Source organism: Epinephelus moara, chromosome 2 (assembly GCF_006386435.1).
Source record: "Epinephelus moara isolate mb chromosome 2, YSFRI_EMoa_1.0, whole genome shotgun sequence".
Taxonomy (NCBI): Eukaryota; Metazoa; Chordata; class Actinopteri; order Perciformes; family Serranidae; genus Epinephelus; species Epinephelus moara.
Window position 1 is genome coordinate 40982913 of NC_065507.1, and position 27891 is coordinate 41010803.

General features: G+C 39.3%; 1 protein-coding gene across 21 annotated transcripts in view; it reads right to left on the reverse strand.

The window, feature by feature from the left end:
• Window positions 1-27891, reverse strand: part of myo18ab (myosin XVIIIA b) — a 237305-nt gene that overhangs the window by 24995 nt on the left and 184419 nt on the right. For all 21 annotated transcript variants that reach the window (XM_050055414.1, XM_050055407.1, XM_050055399.1 and 18 more), the window contains 7 exons: window positions 21949-22059; window positions 19503-19607; window positions 16632-16778; window positions 13761-13874; window positions 5729-5845; window positions 3148-3231; window positions 820-957 (listed from right to left, as the gene is read on the reverse strand). In XM_050055414.1, the coding sequence (XP_049911371.1) occupies window positions 820-957; window positions 3148-3231; window positions 5729-5845; window positions 13761-13874; window positions 16632-16778; window positions 19503-19607; window positions 21949-22059 (816 nt within the window). The remainder of the gene's footprint in view (window positions 1-819; window positions 958-3147; window positions 3232-5728; window positions 5846-13760; window positions 13875-16631; window positions 16779-19502; window positions 19608-21948; window positions 22060-27891) is intronic.

The following is a 27891-nucleotide window of genomic DNA, read 5'->3' on the forward strand; positions in this document are numbered from 1 at the left end:
TAAATGCCAGCAGCATACTCTATCAGTGAGTTAGCTCCTGCATTAGCTACCAGCCATGTCCATATTTCACATACTGAGTGGGTGTTGTACTGTGCCTCCTAACATCTGTATTGATTGAGCTCTACTACCTCCAGCTTTGATGAGTTTTACTACTCAGGCAACCTGAAATATTCACTCACTGCAGTTTTTAATGCTGGTGAGAAGCCATAAAAAAAACAACCAAAAGGCAGAGTGTAATCTTTGTGTATTTTCCTAACTTTGTACATTTCACCACAGGCTAGAAATCCTAAAGAAAAAAAAAAAAGAAAAAAAAAATCACACTTAATAAATAAATATATTTATTTGACTTTGGAGGGCAAGGAGCAGAGGGAGTGTGCCTGGCGGTGAACACATTGCACAGCTAGTAATTACTAAACTGAACCTGCAAAATTGAGCGCAGGGTCATTTTATCAGTGGGCGAGAGAGGATTTCAATTTCTCCCTTGGAGCTTGCAGATGGGAACCTTTATCCTTCACTTGTGCTTTTTGTCTCGGGCAAAATCTGAAAATAATTTAAAAATGACACAATAACAAATGGTATTGTCAAGTGCGAGTTACACAAGCTAGAGGACAAAGTAAAGCAGGGATGGTTAAATCTGACTGGAAGTGGTCTGACAGTGCATTTATGTTCAGTTTATGATGACCTTTCTGTGTCCATCTCGGACCCCTGCAGCACAATTCACCCTCCCACCAACCTCTTTGGATGTCTTCCGCATGCTGGAGCTTCCTCAACCGACCACCTACCAACACCAGCAGTCCTTCACCTGTCTTAAGTTCTCACCTCCAGCCGTTTGACCTGGGTCTTCTCAAACTCCAGCTTGCTCTCCAGCTCCCGGATCTTGGCCTCCTGCCGGCTGACAAGGGATTTCTCTACCATGGACTGCTCCTGGAACTCCAGCTGGCTCTGGAGGGCTTGCATCTAAGACACAAATATGCACATATTTATGTCACTATACTTCTGAGTATGACCCATTGGCTAGAATAAAATCAGTGCTTTTTGTTTAATTTAAAGCTTTTCATTTCAAAAAGTAGACATTACATGTGGAGTGCTGCACGACTCTATCCTGGGTGCACTACTCTTTAACAGTTTTTAGGTTTTCACTCCAATCAGTCACTATGATAGTTGATGTTTTGAGTTGTATAAAGGCACTTTCTCTGACAAAGGGCTCACTTGTACTCCTTTTATGTACAAATATAGATTTTTGTCTGTATCCACAAGTTTTAAGAAAACATGCACAAATACAGACAAAATGAATGCAGGGTGCAGACAGAAGGCTCCATCCACTTCCATATATGTATCTAATGCTGAGTACTATTGAGCCCTAAGGGAGCTAATCCCCTGCTGTGTTTGGCTGTATTAACCTTGAGTTTCTTGGGACACATGGCACAAGGTAGAGTATCTGAAGTATTTTGAATCTTAAATGTTTGAAGCTTTGTCTGGATCTGGCACGTCAAGTCATAAACACATCAACCCCATGAAACCAGCCTAGCCAAAACCATCACAAGGCTAATATAATATTTGTGTATGGATTGATCAAACAAGGTGAGTTTTAGAGGTGTTAAGACAGCTGTTTTGGTCAGTCCAAAACACCAAAATATTTAGGTTACTATCATTAAAGAAAAAAAAGGAGGAAGTCCTCACATTGAGGAAGCTGGAACTAGCAAACAACTGGCTTTGTAGGTTGAAAAGTAACACAAGCTCATAAATGGCAATATTAAAATAATGTGGCTCCCGTTCTTGAACCTTTCTGAATCACTGTCATGATCCTGGCTTTAAAAGGTAACTCTGGAGATAAATATCTCAGAGTCAGAATTATTCTAAGTGATGCTGGTGATACTGAACCAGATTGTATTCCAAAGTGAAGTGTTCTGGTTTCCATTATTTAGTCAGAGTAGTTTTGACCAATCATGTCTGAGCAGGCTTTGGTTGCCTGCAGGTAAACAGTCTGTGTGGAGAGCAAAAGAGGCGGAATGCACAGGCCGAAATGCAATCTCAAAACCCATCGACTATCATCTGAAGACAAATTAGTTCTTCATTACCTTTTTTTTTTTAAATTTATCTGCATTCCTACCTCTCAACTGTAACTCCAAACTCACATTTAAAGCTGCTAATCAAACTTTAAACAATAAGGCCCTGATCACACAGAAAGCATTTTGCAGGTTGCAGTGAATGACACGAGTAAAAAAAAATTTGCTGCGCCTTTTTATTGTTTTATTTTATTGTTTTATCCCATCACCTCCCCACTCTTACTTTCCTGTGTAATTCATTTACTGATGATTTTTTTACTATTATAACTTTTTTAAATTCCACAGTAATTTGTATGTAGTTCCTACAGTGGACAGGTAGAGGGTACTTGCCGTAGCTCTGGTTGAGGGTGAGAGACTGTCAGAAAATAGTTTGTTGGGCACAGGGAAATGGAAATCTGTGTGGGTACATCAGACCCTAAAAAAGAGGGTGGATCACGGTGAGTATTACCAGTTGGTCCAGGAGCTTCGCCTCGATGATGGCCGTATGAAGTACTGCACTTAAATGCCTCAACGCCTGGTGATTTCTATTGAGATCGTGGTAACTGGGCTATGTAAAGTCGTATAGCTCTGGGTATGCAGCAATCGCTACCACCAGTTTCTCCTCCATTGTTTATCAACTGTAAATTTGTTGTCATGACCATAAAGTCCTGAAGTTTTTTCAAATCAAGGAGTTCAGAGCGTGCCTCAAAAACACCAGGTGCCTAGAGTGCAGAAATGTGCGGCGTGTAGCAACACAAAAACAGTGAGGAAAAAGCTTCATTCTCATCAAAAACAATTAGAAAAAGACGCCTCCAGCTGCTGAAACGCTTTCTGTGTGATCAGGGCCTAAGCAGCACAGGGAGGAGGACGCCATCATCAGAGTGAAAGCCAATGGGTTCTGAGATTGCCAGTTCACTAACCCTGCCCTACTGGTTTCCCTCCTCTAGTCTGACTTTTTAAAGCTGACACAGGATTGAACTCCAACTCGTTCAACACTGTTACATCTCTGCCTGTTTTACTGTGCTTTTAGACAGCCTGCAGATTTTAACTAGGTGTCCTTGTCACATCAATGGTATGCTAAGAGCACAAAGCCAGCATCTACCTTCTCCTGAACATCCTGCTTCTCCTTGAGGGCCTCCTCCAGCTGGGCTTGTAGGTCACTGATCTGAGCCAGGTTCTGGGCTGACTGAAACCACAAAAACACAGGAAAGAAGCAAAGTCAGTGAGCAACATGATACTGTAATTTCACATTCAACATGTTTTTCTTGTATTCCATCTGATGGAAGAGGGAATAATGATCTCGTTTTCATGAGTAAATCATCAATTATACAGCATGCAGATTATAAATGCAGCTAAAAACCTAAAAACTTCTACTATCTACATCAATCAAAGGCCACAGTGACATCACAGTGACATTACCTCGACAAATAAATCTGATGGGAAGATTTTTTTAGTTTGGTAAAAGCATATCAATAAATTTCCTTTCAATGTGACCTATGTGGAATATTTGAGATGAGTGCTTTTTTTCACAGTAGATGAAGCACTCTGCTACGGCAAGTCCCACAGGGAATTCAGCTGCTTCAATTTAGACAGGAAGGATGGATTCATTTGGTGCCAGTGGAAGCAGATCACTCATCATTCCATCAGCGATGGAAAGGAAGCGCTTTTACTCCACTTTCATTTCCACTTGCTGTTCATATGCTTATACAGCTACATTAATACTAATGGGAGGCCACTTGGAGCTCGCCAAATACCACTGCTTTTCAAAAATGTCTCAAATGGCAGGGATAGATGCTGTTAAAACAATTCAATGTACAGCTTGATTCAGGGATTTTACCTTTTACAAATGAACCTGGGATTGCTTTTTGACATGATATGGTGGACATGAAATGCTCTGTGAAAGATGCAGGCCAGACTAGGTTTATAGTGTAGGTGTGTGTGTTGTGGCAATGTCCATGCATCAGCCTGCTGATTTGTTGGGTAAATCTTCGCTTCTAATTAAGATCACACACCAGACAGTCAATGACTTTCATCTGTTACAATGTATGATGGATGATGCAGTTTTATTATTGACAAGCACATTCCACATAAACATTCGGCCCAGTACACACACACACACACACACACACACACACACATATACATATACATATATATATATATATATATATATATATATATGTATATATACACACACATATACATATATATACATATATACATGTAATATATGTGTAAATTCACAGGGGCAGGCAGTGGGTGAGAACAAAAATACATTTTTTAGTTTTTTTACATAAAACAAATGAAAAAGATGTGCAGTGTATGTGTAACATGTTGACATCTTAATCACTATTATAAAGCAACAATAACTTTCATTTTGAAAGTCAGTAACACAAGTGTAGCCTTTGACCTTGTCGTCACGTTCCTCACCCATGAAACTTTGCAGCCTGAGGATAAGGTGGCAGCCTACATTGTGTTCAAGACACCTAAGGAGAATCCTTCTGAGGTTTTATGGTGGTAGAAGGAGCATGCTAATATGTATATAAAACCTTGTTGACTTACACATGCGCAGCACTGTTAGGGCAGGATATATGGATCGGTTTCCAGTCACGTGAACAAATAAATGCTTTTTCATATGACGCAGCTCCAACCACACTTAGTGGCTTTTCAGAACATCTAGGCTGTGGATGCATAGTCAAAAAATATGTTCTATGCCTTTTCCCAGCCACTTGACCTTGACCTTGACCTTGATGGATGTGTGTGTGTGTGTGTGTGTGTGGGGGGGGGGTGAAGGGAGATAGTGTGTTATTGGTCACTGTTATTGCCACTTGTTGTGGTTGTGGTTCTGTGTATTGACAGCTCTTTTTTATTCTGTTTCTACACAAGTGGCGGGGTCAGATATGAGGCCAAAAATATGTTTTCTTATTTCTAAAGTAAGAAGCATTGCTTCTTTTTATTACATTCATTTGCATTTGTTTCAAAAATTGTCATTACCAAAAGCTAGGTTTCAAATAGGTTATATAGGCTGAAGAAAATGTCTGGTCCATCTACACTTCCTGGTTTATATCTGGGCGGGATGAATTAATAGCACTGACATACAGTACTAGTTGTAGAGTTGATCAGTGCTGCACAGGTTGTGTATGTGAATTACTTTAAGGTTCTCTGCTGAGATTCTAACCTCTAGAAGCACTTCACAGCAGTTTTGCTATGAGTGTCTCATACACATGTATGAAAGTGTACATGCCTACATGCAAATGATTGGATACACAGTCCAATGGCCAATGGTATCACTATTTCTCTAATCTACAGGTGGGGTAACACACCAACAAATAGTACGCTGCAATGTGCCAGCAAAGGCAGGGGAGAGAAAGACTGCTAGCAAGTTAACACAAATTTCAGAATGCTGTATATAAAAAATGACTTTGCAAATATTTTGAGAGGATGTTCAACATGTTTGTTAGACGTCAAGGACACACATAATGTGTTGCAGTGAATAAGACAGGTGTTTTTGTGTTTCCCTGCAAGTTAGAGCAACTAGAGGGGGTAAAGGTTATACGACACAATTGACAGGCAACCAAATGAAATGCACACGGAAAAGTTACATATTATATCTAAATAATTAATTAACAGTTTAAAGAATAAAGCTGTAAATGGAAGTTTTATGAAAGAGGAGAAAAGCAGACCTGAGCCACAGCAGCCTTGTGCTTCTTCATGAGCTCATTGAGGTCCTCCTGGTCCTCCTCCATCCTGGACTGCAGGTCATTCTTCTCTCTCTGCAGACGACTCAGCTGCTCCTCCAGCTGAAGGACAGAAAGCAAATCAGTCTGTAAATAGACAAACCCAGCTGTGCTGGAACTGTGTTAGTTCTGCTACCAAAACCAAAAACAACTCTATTACAGAAAAAAAAAAAAACTCAGTCCCACAAACAGGATCTGTGTTAAGGTCTCTTAACACATCTACGGGTCAAATGCTTTTGTACTGTAACACAACTGTAATTTACCTTTTCATTTTTTAATAACAGTAATATTTGATAAATTCCAGCAACACCAATCTTGCTCATGCGTCTACAGCTGTAAAAAAAATAACATCTATCAAACATAAAATGTGAGGAGACATAAGCATTAATCACAATGCACTGCCACTTAAAAAAACCTTTTTGGAGTCTACCAGTCTGCTGAATGGAACAATATCAGTTCCTCCAGCCTTCCAGATTAGAAAACAAAATTTGCTTCTCAGAATAAAATTGGCCAAAACTAAACAGGCTGCGAGTGACTCTGATTTACAGTCATGACACTACATTTACAGTTATAGCTGATATAGTAAATGTCTGTGCGTATTAGCAAAGGCAGTGATCAGCAGCACATAACAAATAATGTGTTGCTGTATACAGTGATTTCAGTTGGGTGCAGCAGTACTGCCGGTGGGGGAAAAACATGAAGACGTGCAAATAGAAATAATAAACGTGGTTGTTAAAAGTAGAACAGTTTTAAAGTCACAGAAGCTCATGGGCAAAGATTTGCCCATGGGTTTATCTTTGCTCCACTTGCCCAGTGATTTTCAAACTTATCATGATTTCAGCTTGCGGGTATGCATGAAGGGAGAGATGAAACGCCGGAAAAAATAAAGAAATGTATGTGATGGTAAACAAAACTTCACACATCGACGCACCTTAGAAATACATCATGTTGTAAGCTACGGAAAATAATTTATGCCATAATGTTACATTAAATGAAAGTTTATCCATGTAATATGACTGAAACAATTTGATTACACACAACAAAATTCCATGACTTTTGCAAAGCGTTCAGTGGTTTTTACTAATTCCGTGACTTTTCCAGGCCTGGAAAATGTGACTATGAAATTCCATGACTGTGGGAACCCTGGGCTCTGCAGTAGATGAGTATGCCTTTCTTTGTTTTTGTTTTTTTGTTTTTCTTTTACCTGATGTGTCACATTCAATGTCACAGGCTGTAAAACAGGTTAGTAAATGTAAAAAGAAGCATGGTGGCCAGTAAAGTGTTAGTATGAGTACCTCTTTTTATATTCCTTGCTTATCCTCTCTCTCAAACTTGGTGCCAACTTTGAACAATGCTCTGGTGCTGCTTGGATAGGGATGCACGTTATTTTGTGGCAGCCTGTCTTTGCATCACACAGCAAAGGAGCTTAAATTAGCACGTCCGCCTTGGTGTCTTTTTTCTATCACTGCTGATCAAAGCCGATCGGACTTGGAGCCGATAAATGCCAGTGACCGTTGGAGAGTCATTTGACCCAGAAGTGAAGGCTGACTGTAATCTTTACCATTAAATATAAAAAGCCAGGTGTTAAGTAGTTTTTTTGTGCAGTGGGAAAGGCACTTCTGTGGCAATTTTGTGTGTGGTCATTTTGTGTCTCTTTGCAGTTCCTGCAGTTCTTAAAAAGATCAGATCTCTTTGTGGTCTTACTCTTTTTGAGTCTCTTCCTGGTCAGTACATGTTATATGAGTGGCATTTTGCAAATGAAGGCCAGTGGGCTCCCTGACACTTTGGGCCCCTGGGCCAATATGTAATAGGCACATTCAGTAATCCACCCATGATTTTACCACATATAGTAAATCACTTAATACTGCTAGTGATATAAACAGCTACTGCGCAAGTCCGGCATGTTAGACCAGTCCTACTGAAGAGAGATCAACAGACAAAAACACATTTCTCAACACTGAGGTAGTTCACTGGAATACCTTCATTAACGAAACCAGGAACTGACTGCTTCTGAGCACAGACTAAGTACAGAGATAGTTACTGACAGCAGCTTATTGTGCCACCATGACAAAAAACTAAATAATTGCTCAGATTCTTCATTTATCCTTTCTTTTATGCTGGAATAAGATATAACACTACACTGTTATAACAGATAGATGGATGAGGGCAAAGATTTTGTGATGCAGCAAGATTAAAAAAAAGATTCAAACACGAAACGTTTTTAGTCAAAACAAGATAATTTGGTATGTACTAATGACTAGAAACATATGTCGTTGCATAAATTCATTTCTTCTGCCCAACTCACACCTTCGGGCACCTTACCATCAAAGTAATATATAACTGAAAGTTAGAAGTAATATATAAAAATATGGGAACATTCCCAAAGCACACTGGTGTATACATTTACATTACCTTTGTATACATGTAGATAGCCAATCAATACCTTTTCCTTTCACCATCTCCATACATGAAATGTAACTAAATTGTCATAGTCTGGAGCCGTTTGTCTGCATTGTAGGTGTGTCACTCTATGCACAGCAGAGGCTTTCTGAGGAGAGCCCTTATTAGCTCCTACACAGACCTCCTCTTATCACAGGGCCCAACAGGGGTTATTTAAGGTCCCAGTCCTAACTAAGATATCCAATTAGAGGCTAAGAGCTAGCAGCAACTGTGTCGTACCTTCAGCTGAGGGGAGGGACTGTGCTGAAGTAATCCTATTTCTGTAATGACTGGGATAATATACAAAAGAGGGAGAGAGGTTGGTGGTGCAGGGCTATGGATTAATAAATGATGACTAATGTGGCTGTGAGAAAAGGCTAATGAATCCATTTGCACATAGCGAGTAGATGAGAGGAGTCAGGGACAGGCAAAGCCGACACTGTGGCATCTATCTTATTAAGAAACAGTCCAAACAGGATGTAAAATGGACCCAAATCACTGAATCAAAAGACAGCTTCAAAGTATGGATTTGGACTGAGAGGGTAAGATTTATTTATTCCTCATCTATTTTCATTATTACCACCCACTGCTGAGACATACCAAGGTGTACTTCAGTAACTAAAAATATCCATGTGAAATCTGGGGCAAATTCATTTACATATCACACTTTCCTTTTTTAAATTCACTGTTGGCCTCGCTGAGTGCTGATAAAAGCTTTGAAAGCAGCTCCAGCTCCGCAGCATGGGTAAAATATTGTGATAGACGCTTGGAAAAAAAAAAAAAAGTGACAGTCGAAAGCATCAAACTTTCATTTAACACATTTAACAATAGGCTGTCAGTGCAATCTCAACCCAATTACGTGGCTTGGCTCTTTGTTTTTTTTCTCTCAGGCTGCCGTGGCTCTCAGTGAAAAAATAAAGCTGTCGAAAACATGCGAGACAATTTTCTCAAAACACTGCAATTAGGGCAATAGAATGGCAGGAGAATGGCAAAAATGGCGGACCATCTGAGAGAAATGTTATTTGCATGATTTTATCTTTGTTGAATTGCAGTGTATGATGTGGCCGGGCTGCATCAAAAACAACAACAACAACAACAACAACAACAAAAAAACAACTCTATTTATGTAATAACCATTTCTGTCATCAGTTCTCGCAGCCTCTTACTATCGCAGCAGGCTGCATGTGTGCTCCAGAGGTTGTCCTCAAAGACACTTTTTCAAAGCAAACAGCTGGCGGCATGTTCTTATCTCTGAAATATTTCTTTTCCTACCTTCCACTAAGAGGATCATGCATTTTGTGAAAACAATTAAGATGCATTTGCTTTCCATGGTCTGAATTTTCTGAAGTGGATTTTTTTCTAGACCTGTTCAAACAACCTGACAAAATTATAGCTGAGATGGAGTCATTCATGGTTTGTTAAATAGGGGACAAATCACTCTTTAAGTTAAAGAATACAGGGTTTCAGTTTCTTTTTTAGGGACGGAAGTGGGTGACTAGTGTCTGATACTTACTTAAAGGTTACCTATGGAGTTCTAGAGTGCCCCAGCAATGACTCAAAAACGAGTTAACATTTTAGCAACCCTGGTTCCGTAATCTTGAAATCAATGGGTTATTTGAATGAGTTTTTGGTTAGATGCCTGAAATAAGGCCTGTGGTTAACACAAGCGTAATAGACTTTCATGCTTTGTTTGACGACATAAAATCCGTCAGTAAATACTCCACTGTGAATTTTAAAGTTTTTGTGTGGCTTAAAAAAGGTGGTTGCTAACAAGTGGCTAAATGAGACTACAGAACATCATCACGCCAACCACAGCATCCAGTAGTGCTGTGGGGTCGACATTAAGCCTTGCCACCATGGTGTGTTTTTTTATAGCCTAACGTTATCTTTTTACTTCTGGCGATATCATTTAGGCTTCAAAAATCATTAAAGATTCAACGGTCCCTTGCACTTTTGTGCACATTGGGGTTCTGACGGTTTGCCAGTTGACGCATCTTCTGTTTGCTGTGAAAGTCAGAGTCTGCAAGAAGGAATGACATGGTATTTACTGCGTGGAGTGGTGGTGCTGAAATGATGTATTACAAATGCTGTACAACTTCTTGTGTTCACTATGTGGTGCTAGACAACTCAGTTATATACCTCATATTGCTGTATATGCATTGCAGACCACATTATGTAAATTTTGTTTAAATCAAATAATACTATCACACAAGGCTTATTTCCTGTTGCCAGTAGGTGGCGTGATGACAATAACACCTAACTAGAAAGTTGACATCTTCAGGGCTGGAGTCTAACAATTTGATTAAACACAACAAAATCCCATGACTTTTCCAAAACTTTTAATGATTTTTACTAATTCCATGAGTTTTCCTGACCTAAAAATGCCATTGAGAAATTCCACAACCAGGTTTTCCATGACCGTGGGAACCTTGTACCGCTTAAGTTCTTCTTCTTACAGCCATTTTTTAATGGCCTCTCTCCAATCTCGCACATGTGCTAGAGTCCTTTGCACATGGTACAACACCAGACGTTGCGCTAGACTTTTTCGTCGCCGGTCATTTTGACCGACAGGGTCATTAAAGTCCGGTCATAATCTATTTTTACCGGTCATTTTAATTTTCGTTTTTAAATGATAATAAAGATATTCAAAGACATTTAGTTTTCATTCGTTCGTTTTTAATAAATCCAACAAGCAAGTTATAAAGTGTGCATTAATAAGGACATGAACGAAAAGATGAACAGACATCCACACACCCGTGCCATTAGGCTTCGCCCTGGACACACCGGACGGCACTAACGCGTCACTAACGCGTCCGGTGTGTCCAGGGCGTTATGTAGTTATGCCTGTAGGCTCGGTGACACAAAATTAAAATTGTAATGAAGTGATTAGGGTATTGAAAAATGTGTTCGGTTATGCACTGTTGTGTTATTTTAAATTATAAACACGGTATTTTCTCCTCACGTTCCTCAGTGCGTGCTGTTGTTATTTTATTTTGAAAATTGGCTGGATTCTCTCGTCTTTTTTGTGTCCGACTTCCTGTTTGGTACGATCCGCTCTATGCAGCTTGACAGAAGCGCTCGCGGCTCCCGTGAAAAATGCCTCTACTCCGCAGGCGCTCCGCTCTGCTCAGCGGCCTGTGTGGACAGTCAGATAGGTTAACATGGGCGCTGACTGAAAACTGCCTCCGCTGCTGGGCGCTGTACTTCAGTTCCGCGTCCGGTGTGTCCAGGGCGTTATGTCAACAACGCTATATGAAGCAGATGAATGACTTTTTCTCTGCAGTGTGAAAATGGCAGCCACTTAAACCACTGACTGTGCACCCCGCCGCCAAGTGGGCAGGGGTGGTAATTGCAACCGGTCAAAATGGCCGATGGCCTTCAGATTTTCCGGTCATTGTTGTAAAAATCCGGTCAATGACCGAGAATATCCGGTTAACGCGACCCCTGTACAACACCTGCCCTTATATAGTGCTTAGGGGGATTACCTATGTTAATACTCATGACCAAGTGGGATTCATCATCCAGCACAGCTGGGTAAGAGCAGATTTGGATGGTGGATGAACATTTGGTGAATCTGAAACTGACTTCTCCTATTTTAAATATAGAGAAATTTAAGAGAAACTTGCTGCATGAGGCCCAATGTGTCACTTCATCACAGTGCAGTTAGTCCTACTCAATGAGATGCATTGATGATTATAAATGTAGTTTAACACCAAATAAGACAATAATTTATACTGTTGGCACAGTCCATAATTCCCCTATGTTGCTCATTATTTCACTATCTAACTATAAAGCAAGGTATCTCTGTATGTGTGTCCTCTCCATTCCATTCTGATCTACTTCACACTTGGCAGGTGTATCGCTGGGTGACCCAAGGACGGGCTTGTCAAATTTGGTGCATTCTGGACATGCTCAGTGTTAATAAGCTTTGAATAAACAAGCGAATGGTAATGCTCTGTGCAGCAATGGGGCGGGGCTCTACGTCCACAGCAGGATTTTCCAGGCCGCAGCTCACTGACTGCAGCTCACTTTTGCTGCTGAATGCTGGATAAATTAACAATACAACCGAACACTGTCAACAAGCAAGAGCCAATAGCCTACAAAAACAGCCCTACTCTGCCACTGCAACTCAAACTGTTTTAATCTGCCACATAAACTTATAACATTGACAACTTTACAGCTGGTAAAATATCTCTGCTATTTAAATCCATGATTTACTTTATAACTGTGATGTTCATGTCAAAGCAAGCAACTAGCAGGCCTATTTGGAAATGAATATCTCCTCTAAGTGTATTTCACTGTTTTTTCTAACTGCAAGTAGCCCCAACTTGAGTGTGTTTTTCAGGGGCGGATTAAGTATTTTGGGGCCCCAGGCAAACACCATCTTACTTAACTCTTCACCCTTTCTCTAACTATGAATGCTGGTATTTGCAATGGGAGAAGAAGTACTTAAAACTTTTGTTTGTGTGAGCAGTTTTCGAGAAAGCTGCGAGCAGCACTACCACAGGCCAAGCACTTGGCCTGTTCCAAACAGGCATTTTTTAAATGGCACAGCACTGGTTACTAAGAAATCTTTAAGAGCACTTAGGTCTTCTCCAGGTCATTTACTAAATAGGAATCCTTTTGGAAATGAACTGACATCTTCAATGAGTGCACATGTGCAAACTTATTTAGTTTATCTTTCTTTTTAGGGTAAAAGAAAAAGTGAAAAACAAACGAAATGAGAAAATGCAAAGATCCTCCTCCATCCCTCCATTTCTCCTCTCCTAGTATCTGTTCCTGACCTACAGCTATGTCAACTCAATTATCTTTACCCTTCACTGTACTGTGGACATAATATTCACCTTTCTAAAACACACAGTCAAACTTTTCAAGGTGCCATGTCTTATTCAAATTAGATTCAGTAATATGTTAAAAGCAGTTTTAACAGTCAGTAATTTCTCTTTAACAGGCAGGAGAGAAAGCAAAAGGAGATTAAACCTCACTGACCAAGAGTTAGATTGAGGGTAATGAATAGCAGGAGAGATGTGGGAGAGAAGAAAAGGGGAAAAAAACACACTTTGACCAACACATGGAAGCAGATTGCCATGGGAACAGGGTATAAAGTAAGAAAAGTCATGCCAAAAGGACAGAAAATATAAAGGTCAAAAAAGATTAAGATAGCCTAAGATAAGAAAAAAGAACAGAGCACTTAAGATGTAAAGAAAGAGGTATAGACTGAATAAAGACAAGTGTATGTTTTTGCAGGAAAACAAAGATCCTACAGCAGAGAACTGGAAAATATGGTAAAAGAAGCAGAAAATGGAGAACATAGGGGCTCCGAGGGAACAGTTTGCCCTCTAACCCCATATCTCTGGCTAAAGGCAATCATTTGACATACAGTATTTACTGCTGCCTAGCTACCACCACAGATGGTGCAGCCATATAAAACCATACCCTAGGTGATCATCACTGATGGTTATTCTAAATGTTGTGATAGATTTTTTTTTTTTTTTTTAAATTTAACAACAACTTGCAGGATTTAGAGAGTTCTACTGACCGCCTGTTTTGTTTTGGAGATGTCCTCCATCTGAACGTGCAGATCTTCTATCTCCACCTCCATGGATTTACGAGCTTTAACAGCAGCCGCACAGGTAAACTCGGACTCCTCCAGCTGGAATGGATACAAAAATGGAAGAAAATGTATCAGTTCAGTAATCTCAGAGTAACAAAATGTAGCTAACACCTTAGCTAATGTGTTGTCACAGGTTAGATTGTCAAAATTAAAGTAATAACAGCTTAAATCCCGGAGGAACTACGCTAGCATTAGTGATGGTTGCATCCACTCGTATGCAGTTACCTTACGTTACAGCTCCCTCAAACAATATCACGAAGCACAATACAAACTATATAAACAAATTATCTATTAAGGGTAGACTAATGATAAAATCTGAAGGTGCTTAGGTGACATTTACCCACCTGAAAGAATAAATGAAAACAAACGGTGATTTTGCTGGTCTTCAGTAGCTTTACTCTAGGTGTAACTGCCAACTGAAGAACGCAGCGCAAACCAACTGTTTATATACCCAGGTTTGCTCTCGTGCCTTTAGTCAAATCTGTTATGCTTTAAATTGAATGGGGGGTATCTGTAAAGATACAAAATCATTATCATATGCAGAAAATAATGTCACAGTTGAGTGGGCAGATACACATAAATACCCTATATGTCACACTAACTTTATTTGTGAGCGTGCTATCTGCTCTCTTTGGATGACATATCCAGCTGCTCGACCTAACGACCAACGAAGGAGGCTGCTCCTGTTGCTAGCTACCCCAACTACACTACCACGAAAGCAGCAACAGGCCTGCCAAGGGAGGTTCTGGATCTGGCTGGGTCGGACCTCTGTTGGCAGGCCTGTCGGTGCTTTCGTGGTAGTGTAGTTGGTCGTTCAAGCGCCTCTGCTGTTGAATTAGGTCGCGCTATTTTTTGTGGATTGGATTGTTTTTATTTTCCGCACTTCCCAATTCCGGTATTGACTCTGACTTCTGATTGGTTGAAATGGCCTTTCCGTTAGAAGTTACATGGCCACCTACTGCTTTGGCATGTGTATCATATTTTTTATCACACCACTCGTGTGGACGAATTTTTTTGGAAACCGGAGCCCGAAAAACTTCGGTTTCAGAATTGATTTTCGCCACAGCTCCCGCACTGAATTCCCCATGAACTACAAAACTCCCATGTTGCTTTGCAAGTATACTAGGCTGATGAGTAGAATTTAAGAGACAGGCTAAATGACATGATGTTGCACACTCTTGTACAGTCGGTGGTGGCATGCACCTTTAAATCGTTTGCAATCTGCCAACCGAGAGAAGAAGAAAAAAATGCTTTGCAAGCTGTCATTCCGATTGAGACTGGCCAATAGAGACATGTCTTACAGCTTTCAGTTTAGGCCCCGCCCACCAGGTTCAGCTTTTTCCTCGCAAAACTTTTTGACTTGCAAACGAAAAAAAATGACTTGCAAACAAAACTTTAGGATTTGCATTTTTTAATCAATAATTTTTACTTGGAATAAAACATTTTTTGATTGCAATATTGCAATATATTATAGATACTTTTGCTCTCAAATCTTTTTTTTGATTGCAAAACCTACTCTGTTTGATTGAATAATAAAGAAACAAATGTAGCTCCATATCTATCCATGGTTTACATGTAAGTAAAACACAAGCCACTATCCGGCCTGTTTATACAGTTTTACTGATAAAAACTGAGACCACTGTCAAATGAAAAATGCGGTTTAAACGCATTCAATGAAGCAACCCTATTATGAGGCAGAAAACTGGTATTGGATTCTCTGTAAAACCCTTGATTGCATTCAATAACAATATTTTTAATGTGGAATGCCAACATTTTTTAAATTAATTTTCTCTAGAATTTCTGCACATGGCAACTGCAGTATGGTTAAGGTTAGGGAAACAAGGAACTCCACTCCTTTTTTTCTGCCTTGCTACATACAGTGCACACTTGTTGCATTGACATGTAAAGTTGGTTTTGGATGTTAACTGTGACCAGTGCAATGATTCAATGTAAAACTAATTCATAAGCATGCTTGGACCAATGTTTGGTCATAACTAGGAAGGGAGTGGAAGTATCAGTGGTCGTGGTGTAACTGTGGGAGAGGCGCTGCCAGGGACATGTTCAACTTTAAACAAGGTGTTAAGTTGCTGTTAAAAGCCAAACACATGCTAAAAGCCACTTTATACCATTAATGTGTAAAATCTAATAAAAATGGTATAAAGTAGGCTCAAAAGAAAAGATCCACACAGGCTAATGTGCAGCAGGTGGAGCACTGCTGGGTCAGTATGAAAAATCCAGTAAGTTTAAAGAATAAACATGCCGTTTTCTAATCAAATATCCTGATGTAAGTGCATACTTTACCCTAAGCTAAATGTTTACTAAGCTGCTGAATGTAGCCATAGCCAATTAATGGTGCAGAAAAATGAGCTTATTGCTTCACTTTAAATAATCAAATTAGTAAATTATTGGCTATTTGAAAAAAAGGGACACACAGTCCAGTCCTGACACATTTTTTTGTTTTTTGTCTCCTGGCAGCTTTTCTACTATAAATTTTGTTTCTATAATTTTGTTTGTTTGTTTTGTTCAAATTGAATCTCAGGGTCCTCTGGTGAGTACACAACAGCAACTAGCCCACTATCAACCTGTGGAGATAAGGAGTTAAAATCAAATACTGTGCAGAGAAAGAAACCAGCAGCTGCTGACAGGATGTTGCTGAGCTGTAGATCTGCTGACAGGTCTACAGTATCTTAGACATGACGCATGATTACTGTTGAATAAAACACCATACACTAAGTAGCAATCATGTATGAGTGAAGCCTGTATGTTTAAGTTTGTATGTCCATGTTTCTTTTATACCTGGTTTTTGAGCTGGGCGATCTCCCTCTTGCTGGGTGCGTTGTTCTTTATGTGGTCCAACATGATCTGAGCGTCAGCCAGCAGAGCCTTGGTTCTCTTCAGGTCCTTCCTCAAACGCTTTTCAGTCTCTATGTCACCACTTCTCACCTAGGACACAGGCACAGTTAGGTTTGGTGACTCAACTGACACATCAGGGACTAATCATAAACTCAATCAATTTGACCATTTAAAGGTCTGATCCTTACATTTTGTACTACATACATTTGAGTTTAGCTCACACAAACAATATAAGAGTTTGGCTTATAGATGAAGATACAATCTAAATAATCTAAATGGAAAAGCATTACTGTATGATTCTGTCAACCCACCAATATTAAAAAATACAGGATTGCTTCATTGTGTTAATATTGTTAAACAAACCTTAAACAGCATCAGTAAACATTAACTGACATGTTGAACATTGGTGTGCGTATAAAAAAGGGCTTATTTAATACCTCTATTCACAGTGTTAAAGATGTCTGAAAGGTTTAGATGACTGCTTGAATAAAAGTGAGTCTTTGAATTTATCTGGAAATAAAAAATAAAATGATCTGGAGACTCCCCTCTCATACTTGAAAAAAAATAATATCATAGTTAGACAAAATAATCTTGACTCAAGGTCAAACACTGAATTTCTGCATAGTTGCTGCAGCTGTAGAAAAAAATCTACCGATCACGTTATTTCTACAAAATCGGAATCGGTAATAAAAGATCAGAGGAATCAAATGGTAAGGTTTTTTATCTATGTTGTTCATTGTTGCTTCCGCTTTCCAATGTATTGTAACCGAGTGTCCTGGGTTCTCCTAGGGTTCATGCAGCTAATGAGCAATAAACGGATAGGGGTCGAGACAACAGGTTCAGTGGCCACTGCTTCTCTCTTTATTCCGAGCAACACAGCCACACCTAACGGCGGAACCTTGTCTACCACAGCCCTACAGCAACTCTGGAGGGACAATTTGTTTACAATTCAGAATTTGTTTACATTTTGTGCTGCTGAACCACAGATAAGCTTTTTGGATACTATTTAAATAAAAACAAACCTTAAGGGACAACTTGGATGCATTCTTTTTTTTTCTTCCTTAATGCTTTGGAAAGTATCAGATTGGACTCAGTATCAGACTCGGTTTCAAAATAAAGGACTCGGTATCGGATCGGATGCAAAAAAAAAAAAAGTGATCGGGACATCCCTAGTGAGGTGACCTTTTCTGATCAGTCTGTACGTAACAAAAAGTGAAAAAAATTCTGTTGATGAAGTCTTGGGACTAAAAAGATCATGTTGGGAGATATCAGTACAAGAAAACTCCACTTGGGAAGTCCACGGATGGGTCCGAAATGATCAGAAACTTAATATTCTATAGGCTGTGATCACAAAGGACACCTATGTTTTATATTAATTTATTTGGACCAGTTTGGTTGCAACAGGCCACACTTCTCCTCTGTTCCCTGAATGTCAACTTAAACATTAGTCTGATCTTTATCAATGCTGATGGCTCTGTAATGGCAGCCGGCAAATATCAGTTAAATATTTCAGTCAGCTTAAATGACTCACTTCAATTACATAAAACGCCAACATCTCCACCCACACACCTCTATGGCAGTAGTGCTCTAGTTCTACAACAAATAACACTACTGAGATCCTGTTACTAATAAGACATGCACAAACCAAATGTGCATTGGAAGTGCTTTGAATACGCAGATGAATTAAACTGATGCACAAACTAAGTCCTGTTGGAAGATGTTGGAAAGTCTGGGGTGACTGACTTCCACAGATTTCACCATCTAGAGGGAAGAACATACAGCCAGCAGCAGCAGCAACTCACCGTCCGACACCAGCACACCGTGAGGATGGAAACAGAGGGCTCGCCAGGGACGGAGCACCTGCCTCGGCAAGCAAACACGTTGTTTGCCATCATTTTGACTTGACCAGCGGACTACAAGCCAATTGGCTGTAGAGACAGGTGACGTGCTTTATGTTCTAAAACAAGCTGCAAGAAATTTGACACCATCAGCCGTCTTGTGTCAAGCTCCGACTGGTCTGTTCACACTACTGCAGCTTTTCTCTGCAGCGTTCTAAAATGGTTTCATCTCATTGCAAATCTTTGGTCTGAACTGGGCTTTAGGATCCTGAAAGACCACGCCAACAGTCAGCTGTCAGTCACTGTTGGGCCATTGGTGAGCCTCTCTTGCCCTAGTTTTTGCAGTTTGTCCTGCATAATTAAAACTAGTCAGCCCTTGTCAGCTTTATTCAGCTGACTCAGCATGTTGAATTGGCGTTGGAGACGGTGGAGCCCGTTGGTGAATGATATCACTCTGACCAGCAGTTCAGTTCAGTGGGGGAGAGGAGAATTTGCAAGCAGAGCAAATAAACAGCTAATGTCAAGAAGGTGTGAAATAAAAACAAAGCCACTGAGTTCTTCAGCAGAAACAATTTGTAATCGTTTGTGTTACTGTTTGCTAGCGCATGGTACATATAATTTGTACTTTATACATCTGGTTGTGTTGCTAATGTGTTAACTTTTGACTAGCGTCTTGAATCTGTCTTGGCGGTCTTCTGACTTCCCTTTTTGAATGATGAGTACAGTACAGACTATCGCTGCCTGCTGGTATGGAGAGTTATTTCCTAATTGGTTAATTCCTAATTGGCCATTGGCTGTAGTCTTTGTAATGAGTTCAAGTGCAATTTTTTGGCTGAGACACAGATTTCTTTAGATGATGCTATCGTCGGCCTTTGTCGCCACTTGTTCTTTGATGCCAGTTTTGTGTATCTGGGCCTTTATATACAGTACACTTTATATACAGTCATTGGTTTCAACAGGAACACAGTGGAGTTACCTTGTCCTGTGCAGACAGAAGCTTTGACTCCAGCTCTCTCTTCTCCTTCAACACCTTCTGCTTCTCATCGTATTCTTCTTCAAGCTGGACTTCCATTTGCTTCAGCTAGATATGCACAAAAATATGAAGAGTGAAGAGTGAATTCATAGTGCTATCTGATCAAACGGGCGTACTTCAAGTAGGACACATACAGTATGGCAGAGGGCTGATGACCTATGACAATTTATTTAATAACATTATTAATTAGGTCTACAGCCCTCAAAAGTCCTGTTACTGCTCCTTAAGGCTCCACTGTTGCTTTCATGACACAACAATAAAGATGTCTGAGAGCATTTACAACTCACTGATGGTTTGGGATTCTTAAGAGCCTTACTAGTAGTGGCTAGTAATAGAATGACAAAACCTGAAAGTCTACGGCCATGCTGCTAGCTTTGTGAAGAATTACTTACTGTAATACTGATGTGTAGCATGGCCACCATCTGTATTAGCAAGCTATTATTTGCTAAGCACTGAGCACAAAGTCCAGCTGAGGCTGATGGGAATGTCATTGGTTCTGCAGGGATTTGATCATAAACCAAAGTACTGAACTAACTGAAATCTTGACCTGTTGTAATAATATCTGTAAACATTTTGTGCCACTCCATCAAGTAGATGTTGAAATATTTTACAGGATAATTGAAAATGTTGACCTGCGAGCAGCTCTAGCGGAAAAGTCAGAGTATCATAATGTCAGTAGGATTCATCCTCTAGGATCCAACAATGTTTGTACCACATTTCATGGAAATCAATGGAACTATTGTGGCGATACTTCAATTACGCTGGACAGATAGTAGGGCACATTGACCATGGTTGCTGAATAAAAAATCTCACAGTAGTAGATAGTAGATCTTATTATGACATTGTTTGTAAAAACATATGAGATCTAACACTGTCCAGTCTACAGTAGCCCGCATGTTCATGTACTCTGGATGCATAATGAGCTTGTTGAGGCATTGCCCTGACCTAAAATGTACAATTTACATAGACAACACCATAGCGCTGTTTGTATTTGTACAGCATAATCCATCATCAAATACTACGTCACCATGTAAATGTCTCTGTCACACAGTGTAGAGGCAGCGCTCCAGCTTGTGCAAGTGTAGTAAAAGCTAATTATGCGTGGGCTAATGAGGGCTCGACTGGTGAATGGCAGGGATGGGGCAGTTAGCACAGGCACAGCAAAACAAATACAAAAAAGCATCAACAGCAGTATTGGCATCTAAAGTAAAGATGCACACAGATTCCAACAGCAAACCACTCAGTCACTCACTCTGCCACCCACACGTACACCAACACACAAACATTTTACTCCACTGTGTATCCACTGTGTTGGTATCATGTGGCAGTTAAGCCACAAATGGAAGCTATTATGCTGACATATGAATGAATGTGACTCAGGAAAAGGTCAAATCATTTACATCTAATTAATCATTTTAATCTAACAAATGCAATTAGAAATACAGTTGGGAATTCTGTGAATGCTGTACTTGTGTGTGTATGCATATAAAAGGCAGGGGTGGAATTACCTGTGCTATAATGGCTCACTGTAAATTCTGCATAAAAAACATTTCCACAGCACTAATTCATCGGTATAACAAGACAACATGTGGTACAAACCAGTCTGCTGCTCAAAGTTTCCCCTTTTTTTAAACACTCCTGCTGTTTTAATTCACTCATTGTTTCCTATTGTTCCCCTTCAGTTGTTATTACTGTTGAGCTACTGGCACTGAAACCTACAGCTGGTAACTTCAAAGAAAACAAGTTTATGTCATATTTCCTGAGACTGTCAGTATATTCTGAAAGTACATTAGACTGATAGTCTGTAAAAAAAAAGAAAAAAAAAAGAAATAAAAAAATCACATCCCTCCTCCTGTTCCTACTGCTTCTAATGTCACTTGATAGAATCAACCATGGCACACCAAAAAAACAACAACAAAAAACCAGCCAATCAGAGTGAAGGAGTCATTAAAGGCCTTTGTACACTGAGTCAGTTTTTTTTGTTCTTAAAATAAATATGACTTCAAGTTGTGTCAATCACATTTGCACGCTGACTCCGAAACTTTGGTCCATTATTAAAGTTTTCGGAACCCATACTAGAAACTAAAGTCAGGACATCATGGCCTCTCCTACTTCAACTCTCTTTTTTCCCCTTGTAAGTTGCCCTTCAATAAGTATTTGAACAGAGAGCTCCAAAAGTAACTTTGTATTCAGCATTTCACATACTGCACTATTCTTTGTCTTTTGTATCTGTTCTCTCACTGCTAGGCATTACTTTTCTGTGCCTATCAGCACAACTTTTAGCCCTCAAATTAAATCACAATTGCAGAACAAATGCTTACGTCATTGCAAACTTAAATAACAATATTAAAATGTGCGCATGTACCATACACACAGTGAATGTTCTTACCTTTTTGCTACAGGACTGCCTGATCTCCTCCACCTCATCATCTTTGCTTTCGATCTCCTTGGAATGAGTCTGACGTAAACGCTCCATCTCCATCTCCAGACGAAGCTTAGCCTGAAAGAAAAACACAAACATTGTCCAAACTGCTCTCATCTGGCTAAAAGGAACCCTGGGCTGATTTCCAACCTTATTTCCATATATTATTCATAGGCATGCACATGTCCACAGTACTTGCTGTTGTTCTCTGTATTGTTAATAAACTCTGACATCTTCCCATGGTGGAAGAACAACAGGGAGTTAGGCTGAGAAAGCTTTTGCTTTCTATTTCTCTGTCTGGGAGCACACTACAACCGCCTGATTTTTTTCATTTTATATATTTATCACACAATACAATATTAGTGTGATTTTAAATGTTTTGCGATATACTGAGTATTCCGATGACTTATGATGCACTTTATTGCCTTTTTTTCAACTGTTAATTCTGTTCCCAAAGGAAAACTTTGTCAGCATCTGCTTTATCTAATAAGATAAAGTTTTAAAAAATAAAGTGTCTCACTTCAGTCATTTTTATTGCAGCAGAAAGTATCCAGTGGGCTGAAAAAGTAATTGATTTATTATTCTAGTACACTTACAAAAAAATGTATATGCAATCTTAATAGTTTATATTATAAAAAATCTGATACTTGACATCTATATATCAATGCAATATTGCCACACAAAATATTGCCGTATCGGTTTTTGCCCCCATCCCTGGTATTTATACAACAAAGTATACATGGTGATCATTATGGATAACTTAATACAATTCATTTAAGGCTGTGGTGACTGCTGATGGCTGTCCAGCCAGGACAACCTGCTAGTCCATATGTAAACTGCTAGCACCTCAAACCCATACAACATAATGTATGTTAGTTTGTTGAATGGTATTGTCACAACTAGAATTACAGCGCACGAGTCAAGTCTCTCTTTCAGTTTACATCCAAGTCTGTGAAAACATGGATGCTTCACACACATGTTCCCCTTAACCACACAGAAGATCTATAAATTCAGTATCTGACCAAATATTTCCCCTTCTGTTCCTGAGATGTGATGTTGAATAATGGCCAGGAAAGTGTTTTATGAAGAACATTGTGATGTCACAGTGAATCTGACCTTTGACCTTTTGGATTTGAAATGTCATCACTTCACTATTTTATCCTATTAGACATTTGTGTTAAGTTTTGTCATCATTAGCATATGAATTCCTGGGTTATGGCCAAGAACATATTTTGTGAAGTCACATTGACCTTGAACTTTGACCTTTAACCACCAAATCCAATCAGTTTATTCCTCAGTGCAAGTGGACATTTACGTCAAATTTACAGAAATTTCCTCATAATGTTCTTGAGATATCACATACACAAAAATGAGACAAACAAGGTCACAGTGACCTTGACCTTTGACCACCAAAATCTAATCAGTTCATCATTGAGCCCAGGTGAACAATTGTGCCAAATCTGAAGAAATTCCCTTGAGGTGTTCTCGAGATATCATGCTATCGCCAGTGCTGAGCCATAATAAAATCATATTTGTGCTTATTTGGTTTTGTTTTACAGATATTTTAATAGTTCACACTGGGTTTGAGAAAACATTTGATAATTTTAGATGTGGTTCAGTATCTCATGATATATGTACAGTACTTATCAGGGAAATATTATTAGCACAATAAAAATTTCAATCATATTGTCTGGCTCTAATCTGACGTGCAAAAATACTTAAAAACATTTTTCTTCCATCAGTTAGAATGGAGATCATTTAAGAATATCTTACAAAACCGACAGCATGAATATAGACAGTAGTATTACTGGTTACCTCACTCTTCAGGAACCAAACACAAAAACAGTCCGATAATGTTTGAATTAGTAGGAGCCATCATGTGTTATTGTTGAACATGATGTGTACATGTCCTGTCACACTGTCAGTGAATGTGGAGCTGTGTCTAAGCTGTGTCTGTATCTGTGTCTGTCTCTAAGCTGGCAAAGTTTTGACCGAAGGCCCGGTGACTCACAGCAAAGTTTAAGAGACATAGCAGGGGTGCTGACACACAGGGTTAAGCAAGGAAAAACACAGTGTCACTCTGTGAAATACTTCTACCAGGCTTAACTTTTCAGAATTTTACTGTTCACTTTGATAACTTTCCAGAGATGTAAATTCTGTCTCTATTTACTATTGTGCAGCATTTTGATTTCTGATAAACATTCAAGCTTGTGCATCTGTTACTCAACTGGACTTCCATATTCCACTATCTTGTCATCTGGACCTTAGACAAGTTTTTTTTTTTTTTAGAGAAGACGCCAAACATGTTTGTAAGAAACTCTTCAACAGCCCCTTTTAGCAAGCTTGTAGATGGTGATTCACTGGATAAAGTGATTAGTATATCTAGTGTGCTGCCTTCTATATCAGTGACAGCAGGGGGGCTGAGGTAATTTACTTCCAATGGATCCCAAGTCTACTATGTGTCTGTCTTCTGTATGAACATGAAAGGCCTCTGCAACTTTAAGAATTTTAAAGTACAGAAAGAAATTGATGCTTTGGGAAACATCTTTACTTGCTTTGTTTCAGAGCATCAGGGATTGGATACCTATCTCACGTCTGTGTGTAAATTACAAAGACAGAGTAAGAATGTGATTTGCCTAGTTTATAAAAAAGACTAAAAGCAGGAGGAAACAGCTGGCATGGCAAAGTTTAAAGTTAAAAAAATACACCTACCAACACCTTAGAAGTTCATTAACTGAAATATTATCTATAGCTTGTTTGGCCAAAACAAACAGGAATTTAAAGAAAAAATTACAAATACATTACAAATCCACAAATGCATTTTGTGGTTAACCTATTTCTACATTAACATGATGACTCCCCCAAAAAACACAAATTGACATTTTAACATTTATGTTTGTGTGTGGATAAAACAAGTGAGATACGTGTTAAATAGTAAGCTTAGGAGAGATTGGTAACTTTATTTTTAAACTCTGGACAAAGTCAGGCTAACTATTTTTCCTGTCTAGGTCTTCATGCTAAGCTAGGCTGACCACATCCTGATTCCAGCTTTGTTCTAAACATTCAAACATGAGAATAATTATGATCCTTTAATCTAACTTTAAAAGATACTGGGCCCTATGTTACATTCAACATAAAACAACCCAACATGTAGTGCAACTGTCATGCTAGTTTCAGACTGACACAGCTGTCGTTTTCATGGCCAGCACCCACATTGTGTAACTTGCACCCATCTGTGTGCCCATGAGTGTACAGGTCTTAAAATGAAATGTGGTCAGGTGCATTGTAGCTGTATTGCTATTTTCAGGCAACAGAAAGCAATTGATCCATTGATTAACAAAAATCTGGTCTTAACTCAGAATTGCACAGTATTTTCCTGCTATTAGTTCATTTCAGATAGTAAGAAGCACCTACATAGTTGGGTTCACAACACGAGTACACTCAGAGCAGAGCTGCAGAGCTGCTGTCTGACTCCCCATTAAGAGAGACGCTGGGTCTCATTCATGAAACGTGAACAGAACGAATTTGTGTGTAAACTGTTCGCAGAAGGAAATGTATGTATATTTCAGCATTCACCAATATGTTAGTAGCTCAGATCTTTTCGTAGTACTAACAAAATGTACACCTACTTCTGACTGTTTGTAGTGCTTGTGTAAATAAGATATTGCACAGAAATGTTACTTAATTATTAGACATTACAATTATATTTCATATTGTGCTCTGTTGTGTTCACAATACATAGATACCTTTGAAACATTTAAGTTAAACATGCCAAGAGATTAGAATGTAACACATCTGGTTAAATTAGTTGGCATTCGGTAGATTTAAGCTTCAGATTAGAGTTCTTAAAGACGTGAATGAGTTATTCAAATTGACTTAATACAAAACTGGAAAACAGTGTTCTCTGAATAAATAAAATAACAAACCAACGCGCTCCTCTTCTGCCGTCTTTACGCACTGCATACTGCAGCACCAAACTGCATGTCATTTTTGTTTAATTTAATTATCAGAGGTGCGATGTGGGAGACGTAAACATTATTTCAAATTGAGTTTTGGTTTAATAAAACTTGTGGACATGTGAAAGTAATTCGGCATCTGTCTCCGCTTACACCAGACAGCTGGTGAACTCGAATCTGTCAGAGTTGGAGGGAGATGGTGTGGTTATTCCTTATTCCTTATTTATTGTTTAACTTAATGGTGGGTTATTGCCAACATTAGACTGCCTGTATTAATAGTGGTTTTCACAACAGTGACAAACAATGCTAAGGCATAGGGCAAACTGACGGAGGTTTCTCTGATGATGCAAGCAGAGAGCTGTGACTGCAAAGAGCTTCCTGTACTGTTGTGTTTTTTTGTGCATGTACTTGTGTGTTTTTTGCATCAAGTTTCATGTCAAACCATTTTCATTTAACTTTTTGGATGGTTCTTACAACAGAGGACACAGAGTTAAAAGCACCCGTTAACTCCTTCCAAGCCTTTGATTTACCTGTCCCTGTCACATAACCGATAACAGAAGACAATAAAATGTTTTTCTCAACCCCACTTCACCTAAAATAACTTCAATGTCAGTGTCAATGTCAGTGTCTTTGTTTGCTCTGTGTTCATAGGTCGACAGAATGCACCTATCCATGGTAGTTATCACCTCCTTATAGGGTGGTCACTGGCTATTCATGGGTGGGGATGTAAGCTAATTGCTGACAAGGGGGAACGCACTGTCAATTTACAACTGATTGGCATTCAGTAACATACACACCTGCCGATGATCAAATCTGAGTTTTCTGCAGCGTTCATGAATCCAGAGTAGGTTTTTAGTGCCAAGGTTTTTTATGTGCAAATCTAATCACAGATTTACTAACATTCAATGGAAGAGACCTGCTGCGTGCATTTACACACAAGAAGCAGCGTAAATTCTGAAAAGTTTCTGATTTCTCTGCCAAGTTCACTACACTACAGTTTTTAGTTTTGCTGCTTACATGTCCCATGTTAGTTGCTGCAGTGGCATTATTGCTCTTATTGCATGGAGGCACACCTGGCTATAAAACGGAAGGGCAGATGTCTCTCAGATGAGTGTTATTTCCAAAACACACTTATGATTAATTGAGGTACTAAATACAAGCCCAATGCCCCTTGTGCTTTACTTTGCACCAAGATTATTTGCCATTAAAGTAGCTAAGTGGAGATGGACACAGCCTAAATGCACATGTACCATGCTGGGGCGCCGTCAGCCATTAGGCGTGCAGTTGTGCTGCTACCCACTCCCCCCTCGGATCTCCGCAAGTGTTGTGAGGACTCTAAAACTTCACCAGAGCCTCCCTCGGCATGAAGGTGAGTAGATAATGGCTGAATTTTGATTTTTGGGTGCACTATCCCTTTAAGCCAGGCAGGGGAAAGCCAAATTCTCCGAAAATGAGCAATCGTCACTATTTTGGTCTTAGCCACTCTATTTCATCATAAACAACCCAGAAATGAGGCTCAAAGTGCAAAATACCGGACTTCTCCTTTAATTATGTGTTACTTTGGGCCTTAACAAAATATAAACAGGTGAGAAATAAAAAAGTTCACCCCCGGTGCAGTTCTCATAAATGTTAAAATTAGCTATAGAGACCAAAACTATTTTTTTTGTACCAGGCTGTAAACATGTTTATTTCTGCTGTAAAGTTGGGCATTTTAACATAGGGGTCTGTGGGGATCGATTTTTCAACTTCTGCATTGTCTTGACTTTTCAGCCTTGGAGATGGTGCTTGGTCAATCCCTGTAGACCCATGTTAAAATGTCCAACTTAACAGAAATCCTCCACTGAAAAAGGCAAACATTGATTTATTGAATTGGGACCACGTTTAACAACCACAAAACTATATCAAAACATCTGTTTCACACAACTCGTGCAGTATTATCTAGGTCTCATTAGGA